Source organism: Zonotrichia albicollis, chromosome 23 (genome assembly GCF_047830755.1).
Source record: "Zonotrichia albicollis isolate bZonAlb1 chromosome 23, bZonAlb1.hap1, whole genome shotgun sequence".
Taxonomy (NCBI): Eukaryota; Metazoa; Chordata; class Aves; order Passeriformes; family Passerellidae; genus Zonotrichia; species Zonotrichia albicollis.
In genome coordinates, this window is record NC_133841.1 from 1653940 (window position 1) to 1671502 (window position 17563).

At 44.5% G+C, this 17563-nt stretch overlaps 1 protein-coding gene across 1 annotated transcript; it reads right to left on the reverse strand.

Annotated features, from left to right (window-relative positions):
• Positions 1-1898: 1898 nt before the first annotated feature.
• DCAF7 (DDB1 and CUL4 associated factor 7) lies at positions 1899-17520 on the reverse strand. Its single transcript, XM_074557952.1, has 7 exons — positions 17048-17520; positions 12433-12591; positions 12010-12121; positions 10851-10969; positions 9132-9341; positions 8480-8597; positions 1899-8020 (listed from the first exon to the last, which is right to left on the reverse strand). Exons 1-7 carry the CDS (start codon positions 17183-17185, stop codon positions 7848-7850), a joined length of 1029 nt encoding a protein of 342 aa, XP_074414053.1. The 5' UTR covers positions 17186-17520; the 3' UTR covers positions 1899-7847.
• Positions 17521-17563: the final 43 nt, after the last annotated feature.

The window sequence follows — 17563 nt, forward strand, 5'->3', positions numbered from 1 at the left end:
GCCTCTCACTGTCCCAGGGCGCTCCAAGCTCCATCCAGCCTGGCCTGACATTGCCAGGGATGGGGTATGTGATCTTCAAACGATGCATGAAAGGTTCTGCACTATCTTCAGCAGATGTAATCTCATTAATCCCAGGCAGTTCTGCCTCTCCTAAAAATTCCTTGTGGCGCTCTCAGCTTTGAAAACAAAAATAACAGAACACTGTCATCATTTCCCAACTCTAGGACAGCATGGCAGGATAAATATGGGCCTAAATGCATCTCTCCCCCAGCAGAGATGTGAATCCTGTGAAACTCCTGTAAAACACACCTGCAGCAGCCTTTCCCAGCAGGAGGAGCAGGTGGGCGCCTGTACCTGTCCTGTGGCCCAGGGCTGGGCCTGGCTGCCAGCAGCGTTCCAGCAGAGGGGGCTCTGAAGCTGCTGAAAAACCAGCAGCTCTTCTGCCTTTGGAATGGCAAAATTAGAGAAGGAAGGGGAGGAAGAACGTTAAAAATATGATATGCTGTTAGATCCTTACTTCCTCTGAGCTGACAGTCTGGGCTGTTTCTAAAACAGCACAAATAAAAAAGCTCAAAATGAAATGCTTCTTCCAGTCACAGCCCCAGAATAATCTCAGAGGCCACTTTTTCTCTACAGCCATTGCTGTGCATTGTGTTACCACAGAGGGTTTCTTTCAAGTATTTTCAAGCCTTTTACTGATTGATGATTAGTTTTTCATTTACAGCTGGTCTCAGAGCCGGGACTCTCCCACAGCCACAGAGCAAAACAGCTGTGCCAGATGTTGGGCTGGTCCATAATATTTACAAAAGGCAGAACCCTCTCTCATCTTTTTTTCTACCTACATTCCTATTGTTTTGCCACACTGACAGGCAACCTGCTTCACCCATTACCCACCAGTTCACCCCTTTTTGCACTGCTCCAATCTGCACAAGCTGCCTCCTTCCACTTTAGTGGGAGCTGAGAAGTTTCTCTGGAGTATTCCAAAGCACGAATCCAGGGACAAAAATAATCTGTGAGGATGCAAATGCATTTCTAGGGCGAAAGACAAACAATTCTTAGAAAGAAAGTATTTTTTTTCTGAGCAGGAGTTGCTATAAAGTCCATATATAGCTTAAAAATCACTGCAGCATCTTTGCAGGCAACTCTTTCCACTGTGGTCATCAATAAGCTTTTATTTCAAAGCCAGTACACAAAGAATTAGAAAGAAATCCAAGGGTTTAGTTGAACTAGATTGAATCTAAATACTTAGGGAAGTCATCAGTCCTGCCTGCCAAGGCCCAAGGTACAAATGTCCAAGCTCTGCCACACTGTTCTCCTCTTGGCCCCAATTCCAGACACAACAGCAGTGGCTGAGAGTGGAAAAAACCCTTTAAGAGAGGTCACCCTGCCCAGGAGAGACTTAAAGCTACAGAAGTGCCCAATTGCTTTGTTTACACTTTGCCTATATTCAAAATCCCTCAGAGACTAATTATTTAAACTCTAAAAAAAAAAAAATCCCTCTTCCCCTCGTCTTAAAAACAAAAGCACACAGCAGATAATTCTCATTTTTTTTGTGCAGGGAACAAACAAATGTTGGAAAACATGAGCAGAAACAACACTGGGATACACAGACCCCTGCAGCAGGTTTTTAAGAAAGCAAATATTTAATGTACAGCTGCATTAACCATGCTGTTGGAGTTCTGTTGTGGCTGGGGTTCCTAATAATGTATTTGGGGAAAGTTGCAATTTAAGGGTAGCTGGAATGATCAAGTTTGTTTGGGTGTTTGTAGGATGAGGGATCAATAGACTTCAGCAGCTCTGCAGAGGCAAGGCAAAGCAATCAGCCTCCTCTTCTCCACACAGAAGGAATGAACCTGGGAAACCCCCCAGGTTTTCACTCATCACACAGGGAACTGCAGTCAATCTACAAATGTTCCATTTTTATTACAAAGTATGAAAGGCAGAAAATACTGTACCTAATACACAGGAGGCTGAAACTTAGAAAGAAGGTTAAAAAATCTGAATAAAACTACATAGGAAGCAGGAAATAGCATAAAAGGATGCAACATTCCACTTTCAAGCGAGTTCAGAAAATTGCCTTAAAATTTACAGTTTCAACAACATGGTTTCATGACTCAGGTGTTAAAATCCATTGTAACAAACCCTTTTATATTTTCTCCATAAAAATAAAGGAATATAGGGACACTGCAGTTATCCATGTCAACAATATATGTCTGTTGAATAGCAGGATACTGGGACTCCTCTAGGACAGAATAGTAGCAAAGTTGCAGGTGGAGAAAAGGACAGAAGTAAAATTACTATTGCTTTAACATACTCTAAGTGAGAACAAGAAGTCAGGAATCTCATATGGATGTTTGTACAATCATGCTACAAAGATTACACCTTCAGGAAATTACCACAACAGGACTGTGAATGGGAAGAGCAGAAGGGAAAACACACCTAAAAGTAGAATCTCCTACTCAGCTACTGGTAACAAAAATGCTTCGGCGCAATGGATTTAAATTACATTTTACACTGCTAGCAACCCAAGGGTTAAAAAAAAGGTTCTTTTTAAATAGTAATTTCATAATTCCTATTTCCCAAGTTGTCAAAAAAAAAGCAACATACCTTTTTCCAGCTGCACTGGGACTCTGTCCTGCTCTGGTTTTTGCCTTTCTGCCTTGCTAAGACCCCACAGACCCACCCTCAGCACTGAGAGGGGCTGGAGTTGCAGATGGAAAACAAACTCCAAGGAATGGGAGCTGGACCATGGGTTTACAGCTGCACATGGCCACAGTATTTTGTCAGGAAATAGCTTTTTTTTTCCCTTAATTTTGTTAGATTTCCTATAAAGAAACCAGCTTGATGGAAGCCACTGAGATAATTTAGGACTATGGAAATTCTTGCTTGATGCTAAGTATCAGAGCCTGCACAAAAGGCCACTGAGGTCCTTGGCAGACACACTTGTCACCTGAAACAGGCAGCAGCAACTCTCTTTGCATCTGGTGTCTGCCATGAATCACCAGATGAGCCTTCAGTGATTGGTATTTAGCTGCATTTCTAATTACTGCTCCTTTTACTGCTGCTGAAAGGTGCTGATTGGAAGTTCTGAAGATCCCTTCCAGAAAACAAACCAAGTCAGGGGCATCTTAAACTCTCCTCGAAACCCTCAAGAATGAAACATTTCTGACTCTTCTTGGGTAAGCAGGGGAAGTACAGCTGCATCAGAAAGTGCTCTTTAAGTGCCACATACAATTAATTCCCTGGATTCTCTGCAGAGATCAAGAGAAACTGGGACAGAGCTGACAGAGAGCTGCTCTTTGCTTTCCATGCCCACAGAACAGCAGGGACAGGCTTGCTCTGAGAGCAGAAGGCAGGAAACACATGTTAGGGAGAATTTGTGTTACCTGACAGGATAACTGTGCATTTGAGGTGGTGGAACCACTTTGCTACTGCAAAAAGCAATGGGAAAACTCAGCCCTTCAGTACTTTGATGGGACTGAAACTGTGCAGCCTGCTGAGCCCTGAGCTTGGCTGTGCTGCTGTCCACTCTTTGCAGTGTGTCTGGAAAGGGTTAAAACACCACTAACCAGCTGGTCAATGCAATGTTTCAGGCTGTGTGGATTTCCAGGCAGCAGCTGCAGTTTCTCTCTCACAAAATTCAAGTTATCCAAAGACTCCAGGCACAACCAAGCCAGCGCTGTCACCATCGTGTTCTGATGGTAAAAAAGAGGATTCCCAAACACCACCAAGCTCCTGAACAAAAAGGACTCTCTGGGGGACAAGCAGTGCTACATCCCTTGGGTTGGCCTTACAGGACAGTGTCAGCCTCACAACATGAAACTTCAGTTTAACATTTACAGCCTTGTCAAGTGCTCACATTTTTGGCTTTCAGTAAAAACAAGTGAGGGTCATCCCCAGTTTAGGATTTTGGTGACAGTCATTATTTAACATTTTTTACACAACACAAATGCCTACCCTACAAGGGCTGAGGAAAAGATGACTCTCCTCCTAATCTTACCAAAAATATACTTGTTAAAGTGCCATCTGCAAGGGAACAAAATGGACACACTCAGCTCCTTATTTCCATTGACAACAAGCATGAGAACATCTGTGAATTCTGTACATCAGATTCCTCCCCTCACCTGGTCCCTGGCAGGCTATGATTTACAGACTGAGGCAGCTTCTCATTGCACCATGAGGCAAAAATAGAGCTTTTCACTATTATCCAGAACATTCAGTAGAGTAATTACTGCTAAGTTTTGAAAGGATCATTAACTTTGACTTATGAGAGGCAATGCCTCCCCCGTTAAATACATTTCAAGGTTCCATAAGAAACAACCTGTTTTAGCAGTCTCCTTTCATATTATTTGAAACCACTGTGTTTTCTTTCTAAATAGATTGTCAAAGCACTCAAATCCTTGCCTTTTTAATCCCTGCACACACAAGTACAATTCCCACAGATGCAAGCTACCACAGCCCTCCCCATTTAGACAGTTCACAGAGTTGGCACACTGCACACTAATTCAAGATTCAACTTGTTAACTGCTGGTTTTCACCTCCCTAACAAATTTTACATCATCAGCATCCTCTGGCTGAGAGCCAGCAGGTTGCCCACATAATAGTAGGAATCTGTGGAAAGCTTGGTTTAAACAGAACATAACCAAACAATACTTTAGTCTCCTGAATGAATCAATTGGAGAAGTGATACAGAACTTCCTAACTCAGAATTATTTCTGTCCCAGAATCAGGCTGGCCTGTACCAACAGCAGCACATGATTTTCTGCTTTGCTCACTTCACCTGTGTTTACTCTTCCCTGAATGTTACTTTCTACCCAAAAAACATGAGGTATTTGCAAGCAGTTGTTCTGCATCCTCTGCTTGAGCAGTAAGCACCAAATTACAGAAATTGAATATCCAAGTATTTCTTTTCATGAACTTTGGGAAAAAATAATGATTATGGGGGGTTTACACCCTACAAAATCGAGTGTCAAACAGGGGAATTGTGATAATCTGTGTATTTCAATTCACAAGTGTCAGGGTTTGTTTCATCCTGCAGACAAACACCAAGCACAGCATTCCCTCCCTGGCACTGGGTCACAGCAGCTGTTGGCAAAAGGGCACCAAAGCCTTTCCCTTCCTTGTCTATATAGAAGTGCCATTTGCACTACAGAACATCTCACCCATGAGGATTTTCATGTCTTTTCACTCATTAACCTTTCAAGGGACATCTTTGAAGTTATTTTAAGTATTATTTCCCTGTGCCAAAACAGTCTCTAGTGATTTAAAATGTAATTTCTTGTGAAGAATGACAATGGATTATGCCCAAAGCAATATGCTGTAGATCCAGAAGGTATCCCAACTGGCTAAAAAAAAACAGGATATAGGCTTTATTTAGAATCCAAGATTCCTTCACTTGCCTTTGATGCATTTGGGGTAAGTACACAATTTCACAAACAGACTTCCATCAATTTCAGGGATGCAAGAACTGACACTGGATCCTCTTCAGGTCCCTAACAGGATTCACTTCCAACAGAAGCAGAATCTACCTGGCTATTCAGACCACGAGTTCCTTTATATAACCTCACATTATCTTAGCATTCATCTTTGACTCACGCCATCTGTACAGAATAAACTCTGAAGCAAAAAGGGGACATGGAAAGCACTAACATTGCAGGTAGTTCCCTCTCAGTAACAGCACCTTTTGCCTGCCATTTGTAATGAAACAGAGCATGACAAGCCTGTGAATGTATTTCAGATGACTCCTAAAGCTGTGAATGCTATTAGCCACTCCTGATAAGAAAATCCCAATTTTTGCTTCATCCTATGGAAGTTTTTTCCAGTTTCAGATGAAGTGCTAATGCAGAAAGTGATAGTTTGGCTAACACTGCTCTGCCATCCAGCTAAAGCCTGTCTGTGGAACACACCACTCTCACTAGTGCTGCTAATAAGAAAAACTGACCTTCAAGTCAAATCAAGCTTTGTCAGAAATCCCACAACTGAACACACTGACAAAACACCAGCTTGCACAGTGTTAGCTCCTGGCTCTCTGCTCTCAAAAGGAGTGATGGAATACAGCTGCCCCTAATGAATTCCTATCAAATTCCTGAGGCAATGCTTTTCTGAGCTCCACGGTGAGAAGCAGCCTGCAGAAGAGTATTTCTCTATGTCCAGAATGCCAAAACTTTGCAGATTCTGTTCTGTCTTTGACAGTGTTCTCAGTGTCAGCTTCAGTGTTCCACAGCAACTGCTCTCCCAACTTGCCTTTCCTGCATAAACTGACAAGATTCAAGTTTGCCAGTGTCCTGCTATTTATAATCTGCCTCCAGTTGCAGGTGAATACTCATTAGGTGGAAAGAATTTTGATGGTTTCTGACATTTACATCGAAAATGGGCTGCACACCCTTCCAGAGCAGCTCTGGCTGTCATGTCTTCATCAGAGAACTGCAGAGCCTTCAGCACAGGACCTGTGTTATGGTAAAACTCCAACAAGGATTTTTATCTTGCCTAATCCACTCAGCTTTCATTGAACAGTATTATTGTAGAGGGATCACTATTCCAAACAGAAGCCCTCTGGCACATCCCCCAAAGTCAGGAGGATGACAAATGCCAAACCTTGGCCTCAATGGCACAGCTTCTTTCCTTCCAGATCCACCTTTGTGCATCACATTAGGAAGTAACTTCTTTCAAAGAAACAGCTCCTCTGACTTGTCTTGTTCATTCAACAAGACCTGGCAGAATAAAGCAAATACACTTGACAACAAGATTGCTTTTTTGCTCCCTTCAAGACCTCCCAGGAACACAAGCCAAACACTACCTCTGAAGTACAGCCTAACCACAAAATCTTGCTCATATTATTTGCCAATCAAGCAAGCTACAAAGTGTGAAACCATTTTATTTTGATTTAGATAAGGTAAGTCTTCCAAGGGGAAATAATTTGGTTGGAAGTGTCAATCCCAAGCCCATTACAAATACATTTTTTCAGGAATTGTTTACCTCCTGGGAGCTCACGTCATGCACAGATCTTCATTCTCAACCTATCACTGCTCTGTTTGCTAACACCACTGCAGGATACACACAAACTCAGTTAGAATTTAAAAATAAGACCTACCATAGTAACAACTGCCTTGAGCATCAGAAAAGTGTAAAGAAATTGTGCAACAAGTACTTGTACTTCACAGCACCAGAAAATTCTGCCCAGGTCACCAGATACAGGGAGCCAAGGCAACAGTTAATTCTGGCAGGCCTTTACTGCCAGGGAGCCTGCAGTGTTACTGTGGTTTGTATCCATGAACAGGTCCTGCTTTGGACATATGGAAGTGGATCACATATCAAAAGTAAGAATTAGGGAGAAAAACCTTACTCAATAGAAAGTTAGCCCAATATATAAAAAACATACAAACGTTTAAACAGTTTAGAGGCAGCAACAACAGGAATGATAAAGATTCCTGCCAAGGTGGCCGTTAACATCATTGTCTTTTTCCCCCCACCTTGTTTTGCACCTGCATCTGTTAAACTGGTGGATGTGCTGCCTCAGCTGGCTGACAAACACATGGACATATGCAGCAACTTAAAAGCCTGCAAGCTTATTAATACAGTCAACAAACAAATATACAGAACTTTTACTGAGGGAAAAAAAAAGAATTTCACAAGAAAACCAGAACCCAGAAGTTCCAAGAGGCTCAGCACGTCTCTGCATTTTAGAGTCTTGAGAGACAGGAGACCCCTGCCATCGATTCTTGTAACAGTTTCTTGTAACAGCAGATGCAAAGCAACAACAGATACTGGCCACTTGACTGGTGGTGTTCTTACTTTAGAGGGGAGGGGGAAGGACACAGCCCTGCCTCAGTGTGCACCAAGCTGCAAAGTTAGACTCTGAGGATCTCCAGGCAGTTGTTGTAGCAGATGGCTATCCAGTCTGGCTGGGTGGATGCCCACTGTACATTGTTGATCTCTCCCTCGGCTGTGTAGGCCAGGATGGGGTCCTCGATGGCACGAGGCATCTGCTGGATGTCCCAGATGAGAGCCTGGTGATCATCCGCTGCACACAGACAACAATGCAAGCACAGTCAGTGTGACAGGATCTCCACGTGTGCCCACTACAGCCCCACAGCCTCAGGAGCCAGGAAAGACATGGCTGTTCCAGTCCTGATCCACATTCAAGCCAGATACAACAGCACAATTATGCTCCAACAAAATAAACTTGGATCATTACACGTTATCCAAGACAGAGCTGATAAATGAGTGACCAGTGGGACTCCTAACAGCAGAAAACATTTAAAATTGCATTACAAAAAAGCTAAGGAGCATTAAAATAACAGGAGCTTAGCCAGAGCTGATGCACAGTCTATTTCTGTAACATTTTAGGAAAGTCACCTAATAAAGAGCTTCTAAATTGCAAGTATTCTTTAGCAAAAGGCAGGCATAGAATTGCATATACTTTAGGATGAAGAGGATTTTGCAAATGCAGTAGAAGACTCCAAGATTAGGTCTCACTTACCTGCTGTACAGATGTGGCAGGAAGAGTGAGGTGCCCAGGCAATTCCATTTACACATGCTCTGTGGTTGTTTAACCTGGCAACAGGGGTGCAGGGAACTCTGACATCTAGAATCACAACCTTCAGAAAAAAAAAAACCAAAAAAACAGCTCTATTAATAAACTGCATTAAAAAAATTAATTTATTCCAAATACAAAATAGCTTGAGGGCAGGCTATAAGGATGGTTCTTTCCTAAAGGATGTGGTAGGCAAGTAAGCCTTGCTCCTAAAGAACAGCTTCCAGCTGGTCAGTGTGCCATGTGTCTCAAAAGAAGTCAGACTTCACAGGGGTCTTGTGAGTTAGGCCACAGTGGCAAACAAACTGTGCTTCCCTGAAGCAGCCTTGGTAACAAACTAAAACTGGACTGGGAAAGAACAAAGTGACTCAAAGATATCAGGTGAAAATTATTGCCCAACTGCTCACAGACTTCTCTTAAAAATGAGCTGAAATACATACAAGCCATAAAGCTCAAGTTTATAATGCCAAAGTCACTTTAACTGCTCAGTGCACTAAGAACTGCTCCTTAATCACACTTCAGGTATTGATGCTGCCCCCTTCCCATAAATCCCGGGGTGTAAATCAGTACCAAGCCACTGCCCCAGCTGCTGCCTCACCTCCATGCCATCCATGGCCATGGTGGCCAGGTAGTTGGGGTCCTGCTTGTTCCAGCAGAGGCGCAGCAGCGGGTGGTGCTGGGGGTCCTCGTAGATGATGGTGCTGTGCTCCAGGTGCCGCAGGTCGAACATCCTGACCGAGCCATCGGCGCCCACCGAGGCGAACATGTCCCTGCCGCCACCCGCGCGGCTGAAGGCGATGTCGTACACCTGCGGGCACAGCATGGCACAGCTCACACCTGGCACAGCACAGCATGGCACAGCTCACACCTGGCACGGCACAGCATGGCACAGCTCACACCTGGCACGGCACAGCATGGCACAGCTCACACCTGGCACAGCACAGCATGGCACAGCTGATACCTAGCACGGCACAGCATGGCACAGTTCACACCTGGCACGGCACAGCTCACACCTGGCACAGCTCACACCTGGCATGGCACAGCTCACACCTGGCATGGCACAGCATGGCACAGCTCACACCTGGCATGGCACAGGCCACACCTGGCATGGCACAGTACAGTACAGTACAGCTGACACCCGGCACAGTATCTGACAACTGGCACAGCTCACACCTGGCATGGCACAGCATGGCACAGCTCACACCTGGCATGGCACAGGTCACACCTGGCATGGCACAGTACAGTACAGTACAGCTGACACCCGGCACAGTATCTGACAACTGGCACAGCTCACACCTGGCATGGCACAGCTCACACCTGGCATGGCACAGCATGGCACAGCTGACACTTGGCACGGCACAGCATGGCACAGCTCACACCTGGCACGGCACAGCTCACACCTGGCACGGCACAGCATGGCACAGGTGACACCTGGCACGGCACAGCATGGCACATCTCACATCTGGCATGGCACAGTACAGTACAGTACAGCTGACACCCGGCACAGTATCTGACAACTGGCACAGCTCACACCTGGCATGGCACAGCATGGCACAGGTGACACCTGGCATGGCACAGCTCACACCTGGCATGGCACAGTACAGTATAGTACAGCTGACACCCGGCACAGTACAGCTGACAACTGGCACAGGTGACACCTGGCACGGCACAGCATGGCACAGCTGACACCTGGCATGGCACAGCACGGCACAGGTGACACCCGGCACAGCACCCAGCACTGTGGTGGTGTTCACAGGGGTCTTAGGATGAGGGAAAAGATGAGAATGTTGACTCTATGCTTCAGAAGGTTTGATTTATTATTTTATGATATATATTATAGTAAAAGAATAAAAAAATTAGATTATGTATTGTGATATATATTATATTATACTATACTATATTATACTATACTATACCATATTATATTATATTACATTATACTATATTATATTACATTATATTATACTATACTATATTATATATTATGATATATATTATATATAATAAAATAATATATATCATTATTTTATGACATATATTATAGTAAAATTATAGTAAAAGATTTGATCAGAAGGTTAGCTAAGAATAGAAAAAAGCACGTTCTTAAGTCAAGAGTCTATGATAACTAAAATAATTGTTTCCATAGCCAGCAGTATTTAGGTACTCAAACCTGTATATAATTTCAGAAAAACTGTATACAAACCTACATAAACGATCTTTTTGAATAATTAAATTGTTCAAGAAAAAAAAAAAAAGTTCTGTTCCTTTTCTAGTGGTTTTAGAAGATGCAATGTAAACAATCAAAAGCCCCCATCACCTCTTTGTCATGTGCAATAAGCTGGGTCTTCACGTGGCCAGACACCAAATTTACTCTTCCCAGAACCTGTCCTGTCTCCAGACCCCAAATAGTGCAGGTTGTGTCAATACTAGAGGTACCTGAAACAAAACCACTTCTATTAGCAAAATTAATATTGTCACAAATTATTTAATCCCTTCCTGGGTCAATGTAACATCCCCCAACATCTACAGATCAAAACAGTCACGAGAACAGCACAGGACTAAAATCAAGAATGTCAAACAGCCAGCAGTCTTCCATGCATTTAAATGACCCAAACCTTTTAACTGCAGAAATAGCCTTCCACACAGGAATAAAGTGTAAATAGCTCATGTCTGCTTCAATCTATTCCAAAGCCTGATGCAACTGTGAGATCAGCTTTCCCATCCTGTACATCTCTGCTGTGTGCCAACCCCAAATTCAATCAGTGATTTGATGGCGTGTTATTATTAATTGATTGCTGATGTGGGCTGAAGGTGGGGTTAGCACTAAAGCTCTTAAGAGATGAGACATGTAACACACAAAAAACAAATAATGTAGTAAATAATTACTAGGACATATTATCACTGTTAATCTCTGGGCAAATCCCCCCTGACATCAATGGCTGCTCTCTTCTGGGAAACAAACCTCTGCATCAGTCATCCTGGATTCACAATTTTTCCTGTAGGCTATAATTAAACCTTAAGTGTTCAGCCCCCTCCTCCAACTGAATGAAGGACTCTTGGCTCTCCTCCTGCTGCTGAAATGGCTTCACAAAACACACAGCTCAGTGCACAGTTTCAAATTCACTCCAGAACACCCAGAAATAAGTCACAGAGCTGATGGACATCCTTACTCAGAACTGCAACAACAGCTCACCAGCCCTGAAGGCCAAGACTCCCAATCCCCCAATGTCCCATGTCCAACCTGAGTGATAATTCTGCACTGAACAGGGCACCTTTCAGTGAAAAAAAAAGTCCCTATGAGATGATTGTTTTAATTTTTTTAAAGTAAAACAACAGCAGTTTCTATGATGCAGCAGTCTGTGGTTAATTATCAGATTAACCAGTGGACATGCAGTGACACAACAGCAGTTACAGCCCAGACTTCATCAGGTTCAATTAGAAAGTGTGCCAAAACCATAACATTTTATCAGTCTCACCTAACAGGTAAGGATCCACTTCATTCCAGTCAAATGATGTCAGTGGAGCACAGAAATCCGAGTTCTTGTTGTTGTTCAGCAAACACTCCAGCCGGGTCTCAGTTTCACCCACCTTTAGAGAAAATCAAACATCTGAATTAAAAAGCAACATCACCTGACTTGTTCCCCTGGCACAAAACATTAGGAGTTAATCCTAGGTTTCTTTCCTCTCAGCTTTACATCCTAAAGCTCTGCAAAACACAGCCACCAGCTCCATTTTCAATAAGCTGATTAAAACAGCAATTGCCATGATAATTCTGCTTCTCTTCTAGTCCTCAAACAGTCACATTATTGCAGTCAAGAAAATCTTGTCTGGAGTGAAGAAGAGACCAATATATAACAGAATTCAGCTCGTGGTTCATTTCCTAGGGAGGGTTCACTCACCCTCCACACTCGCAGGTAGTCACCACTGGTGGCCAGCAGGTCTGGGTAGACTCCCTTGGTGTCTGGGATCCACATCAGCTTTGTGGTGGGGTAGGGGTGATCAAAGGTGTTCCTGCAAATGAATTCCGAGCTCTCTTCATCCAAACCAACAAGCTGCACCTGGGAGAAACCATATTTAAAAGAAAGCTTTTAATCAAAATACTAATTTCTAATGACAGCATTAAGACTGAGTGGGTTTCAGGACATTTTGTGTCACCTCAAGGACAACACAAAAGGATCATCATGTCAATGAAATGAGAAATCATTAAGTGCTGCTGGGGCATATAAGTGAAGAGAATATCCATAATCACAGTGCTTTGATTTGAAGAGATGATCCCAAATGAACTGAAATCCAATCCTGAAGGATTAAAGACCACCCTTCTCTTTTCCACATCACAAAACCCAGTTTAAATCACACACTAAAACTGCACAAACATTATTCCAATTCATCCTTAACTGAACTGGTGCTGACAATGTCATCTTCAGAGCAAAACAAGCTGTAGTTTGCACAATTAAAGTGCATATCATGGAATTCTTGGCCATAACCTTGCAGACTGTGATGGATCATGTCAGGTAGCTGGCAAGCTTTTTCATCACCACATGACTCAAAATATTCTGTCACAAGTGCATGAAAAACTCATAAATTAATCACATCAGAGAGGAAGAAAGTAAAACAGAATTCAAACTTCTTGGGGAGCTAAAATGGTTACATAATTATTTAAATGTTTTGCGTGAACAAAGCAAGAAAGCAGGTCTGCTGAGAGATTCTAGGTAACTGAACTCCAAATTAGAATTTTTGCACAATGATGTGTCAGGGGGAAGGGCTAAACTTGCCCCATTGTGAGAATGATGCAAAACAGAGCAAACAAGAAACCATCTCCACACAGCCTGGTCATGACAGCACCTGAAGTAATGCCTGAAGTCCCAGACATGATGTTATTAGAAAAATATTGACATGTCAGAAAGTGTGCAGAGAACAAGAGGTGCTGGAAGGACTCGTTAAACCTGCAGTGACTCAGGACCCAAAGAGGATGAAAGTCCCACTGTGTGAAATGCTGCTCAAACACAAACGTTATGGGGACCACTCACTGCAATCAGTTTGTAAGCTGCTCACAGTTGGAATTTCCTACTACTTTCCACACAGCAGCTTCCTCCTGGGAATAGCAGTTTAATGGACTTTTCCTAAGATGTTTATCTGAAAAAAATCCTAAATATATAAGCAATTTGTCTAATCAACTACACATTTCAGCTAGATGGGAAATTTATCATATTTTTCCCCCAAAACAGAAATGCTTCCGTTGATCTTAAAATCTAATTAATTGGCAGTTTTATGAACTCATTTAGAGATTTTCTTAAATGCAGAGCCTTTCCCCCCCTCAATGAGAAGTTCCATCCTTTCCATCTCATAACAAAGACTAAAAGATGCAGCCAATTATGCTTCCAAAAACTGAAATACAGCCTTTATTACAACTACTCCTTACTATCCTTCACAACCTAGTATAAATCAGTCAAAAATCTCCCAGACTTCCAAAGTGATTGACAAATAGCTTCCTAACTCCTTTAGGATCAGAAGTACTAAGCAGATTTTACAAAGGAAGCAAATTGTCCTTGGTGATAGAAAATCTTATGGCAAGGTTAGATCAGAAGACAAATGACCTCTAATCATTTCTCCTTTGCTTATGCTGTTTTCCACTCAACATGAGTGTATTAATCCTACACAAAGCAATCAACATCCTGATCACCAGAAGCAAATCTCAAACAGCAAAATATCCCCTTTCACTGGTGTTAATGTAAATATTCCTGCACTGCATATTCCCATTTAACCCCTCCTCAGACCTGAAGATGAAGCAATTCAATATCTCTGATATTTGACATATTTAGGCTGGGTTAGGGAACAGAAATTGTGTTATCACCAGCAGAGCTGCTGCAGCTCAGGTGCCAGCCCAGCCCTCAGAGCTGGAGCAGCAGCTCTGCTTGAGAAGCTCTGCTCTTCCAAATTCCAAATTCAGAGCTGGGACTCTTCTCGGGGACTCCAGCACACACAGTGATTGCAGAACCCCTCCACTCACCCTCTCCTGCAGGCTGAGCACGAGGGGATGGACCATGGGATTCTCTCTAGGATGTTGATTATATCAGAGCCCTGTCTCTCCCCTGTGCAAGTGAGGAAGAATGCTGAGACTGAGGAATGCCCATGGGAAAGTAGCTGGATACAATTTGAACCATCCTACACCTCCCTGTGAGTTATTCCAGTGAGAAAACGAACATCACTGTGTTCAGTCTCAACCAGTTTTGTGATTATGCCATGACAGTAACTAGGAATGCTAAGTATTTATTTGTTGCTCCAACACTTCAAGATAGGAAAATCCACATCTAATTTTAGCATTTTATAATCCAAGCACTTATCAATACAAAGCATAATTGCAACAGTGCATGTCAGTAAAGAATCACCTTTAATCAGCATTCCTTAACTTCTAAAAAAACACTATTTCCAACTCGATACTACACAATCAGAACTAAATGATGCAGAATTTGGTAACAGCTTCTTTTTCTTATATGGTTGGAGGAACTGTGAAGTCCACAGTAGGTTGAAAACCCCCAAAACTTTAATCTAATTACTAACTACCCAAAATGACATTTCACTATTATTTTAGGGTCATGTACAATCAGAAAGATGTCACTGCACCAATTAATCTCCAGCATTCAATCAATTTTTCTTTGCAGTGCTAGATCTCACAGAACAAATGAGGTTCTGGCAGAAGAACTGCCCTGAACCCTGCTTGGGAGGAGGTGGAGATGTGGGCAGCACCTGGTCAGAACCTGTCTGCTCCAGTGCTGTGCACACCACAACCTCTGCTCTCTCCTAAACTGGATTCCACCTTTGTCTTGCAGATAGATCCCAAAAATCAGCCTTTCCTGGTGTTTTCTACAGATATCTCCTGATCCACGAAGCCACAGCCAGGAGCATTTTAAAGAGCAATGAACACTGTTCCCTCCCATTGTAACACTGACCCATGAGGGTTAGAGTGGCTCACTGCAGTTTCCCAATCCAAGTTAAGGAAACACCACCTCAAATTATTGAATTCCTCCATCCAGAGCAGGGCATCTGTCTTCTTGTAGCAGTGATTTGATCAGTGAAGGTGGACAAGCTGAAACAAAACTCGCTGGGGTTCAAACAGGTCTTGGCAAGCAGCTTCAGTCTGTGCCCCAGAGCCCATTAATGTGATGGCTGACAGGGTGAGCAGATTTGCTCTTTTACCTTCTCAGAGTACAGACTAGAAAAATGTTTCCAAGCTGGTATTTGAACAAATTGGAAGCTTTCAAGCTCAGGCCCTTCCTGTCCCCAGGAGCATTTCCAGGTCTCCAGGAGAAGGACACAACTCTCACACAGGGCTGACACTACAAGGTGCTCAGCAAAGCCCACACTGAGGACTGCTGTGAGGGCAGGGATCCAACCACCCTAAGAGATGTCACCACACCCTTGCACAGAGCCCTAACCCCAACTTTCTGACAGCACTTTCCCCAATCTCCATTAAACACCTTGACAAAGCTACATGGTATAAACCAAGCTCTATGGGCAAACTTTCAAATTCTCAGAAATTTCACAATGCTCTATAACTTCATCCATCTTCTCATCTCTATTTCTATGTAATTCATTATACCAGACCAGCACCTTGAAGGTTGTTCAGAAGGGAGTGCACATGTGTTCTGAGAGATGAACACAGTCTCTGTTCCCAGTGTGACATTCTTCACTTACACTTTGCAGGGAAACACTGAAGATACAATCTCATGCCTCATTACACCCTTGTTCTCAGGGAAAAGTACTGAGGAATCAATACTGAGAGTGGTTTATATACTTATGAAAAAGTTATCACCACAGCAAGAAAGTACAACGAGAACAGCACATTTCCAACAGTCTCAGACACTCTGTACATCACAGAATCACAGCGGTAGGAATGGAACTCAGCTCATCCAGCCCAATCGCCTTTTCCAGGCAGAGTAACCTGGATCAGGTAACACAGGAACACATCCAGGTGGCTTTGGAACGAAACCAGAAAGGGAGACTCCACAAGCTGCTTGACCAACCTGTTCCACAGCTCTGCCACCCTCCATGGAAAGACGTTCTTCCTCCGATTGAGGTGAATTCTTTATATCTATATGTACAAACCTCAATCCTGGCCATGAACTTTCCTCTGCACTGACCAAAAAGCCAGACAAGCCCAAGCCAGGGGATGTTGTTTTATTCTACAGCAGCAGCATCCCCACTCATCCCATACTCACGCCTTTAGTTCCCAGCCCTTTACACCCCAGAGAACTCACAGCACACGGTGTTTATATGACTGAAGCCAACCCAATCGTTAATACCGAAGATCAGAGGTCACCAGAAGCCTGCAGCAGCGTTATCCCAAACGCAGCAGCACCCAGGGCTCGCTAGAAGGAGACCAGCCTGACCCTGGTGCAGCTCCCGCACTTCGGGGGGCACCCGATGGTTCTGTACCGCTGCCCCCCGCCCACCCAGCCCCGGGACGAGGCGGGCCAGCCCCCGTTCGCCCCAGCCCCTGCGCCCACCGCTGCCCACCTTGTTGTTGTACTCCTCCACGAAGCTCCCCAGCGCCAGGCGGAACCGCTTGTCGGGCCGGACGCTCCAGTTCATGGCGTACACGGTCCAGGGCGCCTCATATTTGTAGATCTCCTTCCGCTTCCCGTGCAGCGACATGGCTGGGCCGGGGGGGCCGCGGGCCGGGCCCGGGGAGCGAGCGGAGGGGCCCGGCTGGAGCGAGCGGGGAGGCGGGGCGGGCCGGGGGGAGGCTCAGCGCGGCCCCCGGGATGGGGAGCGGAGGAAGCACGGCACGGCACGGCCCCCTAGGCGGGCAAGGCTCGGCTAGGCTCTCGGAGCGGCGGGGGAGGCGCGGCTCGGCCACCGGGGGAACGGGGAGGCCCCGGCTCGGCCCCCGGCCCCGGCCCAGACCCGGCGGCGGCAGCGGCGCTGAGGCCGTTCGGGACTCGGCCTCTCACACAACGGGAACGGAAGCCACGCGGGGAGCCCCGCCCACTGCACGCGGGTTGGATGCCTTGACTGTCATTTAGAGCGCCG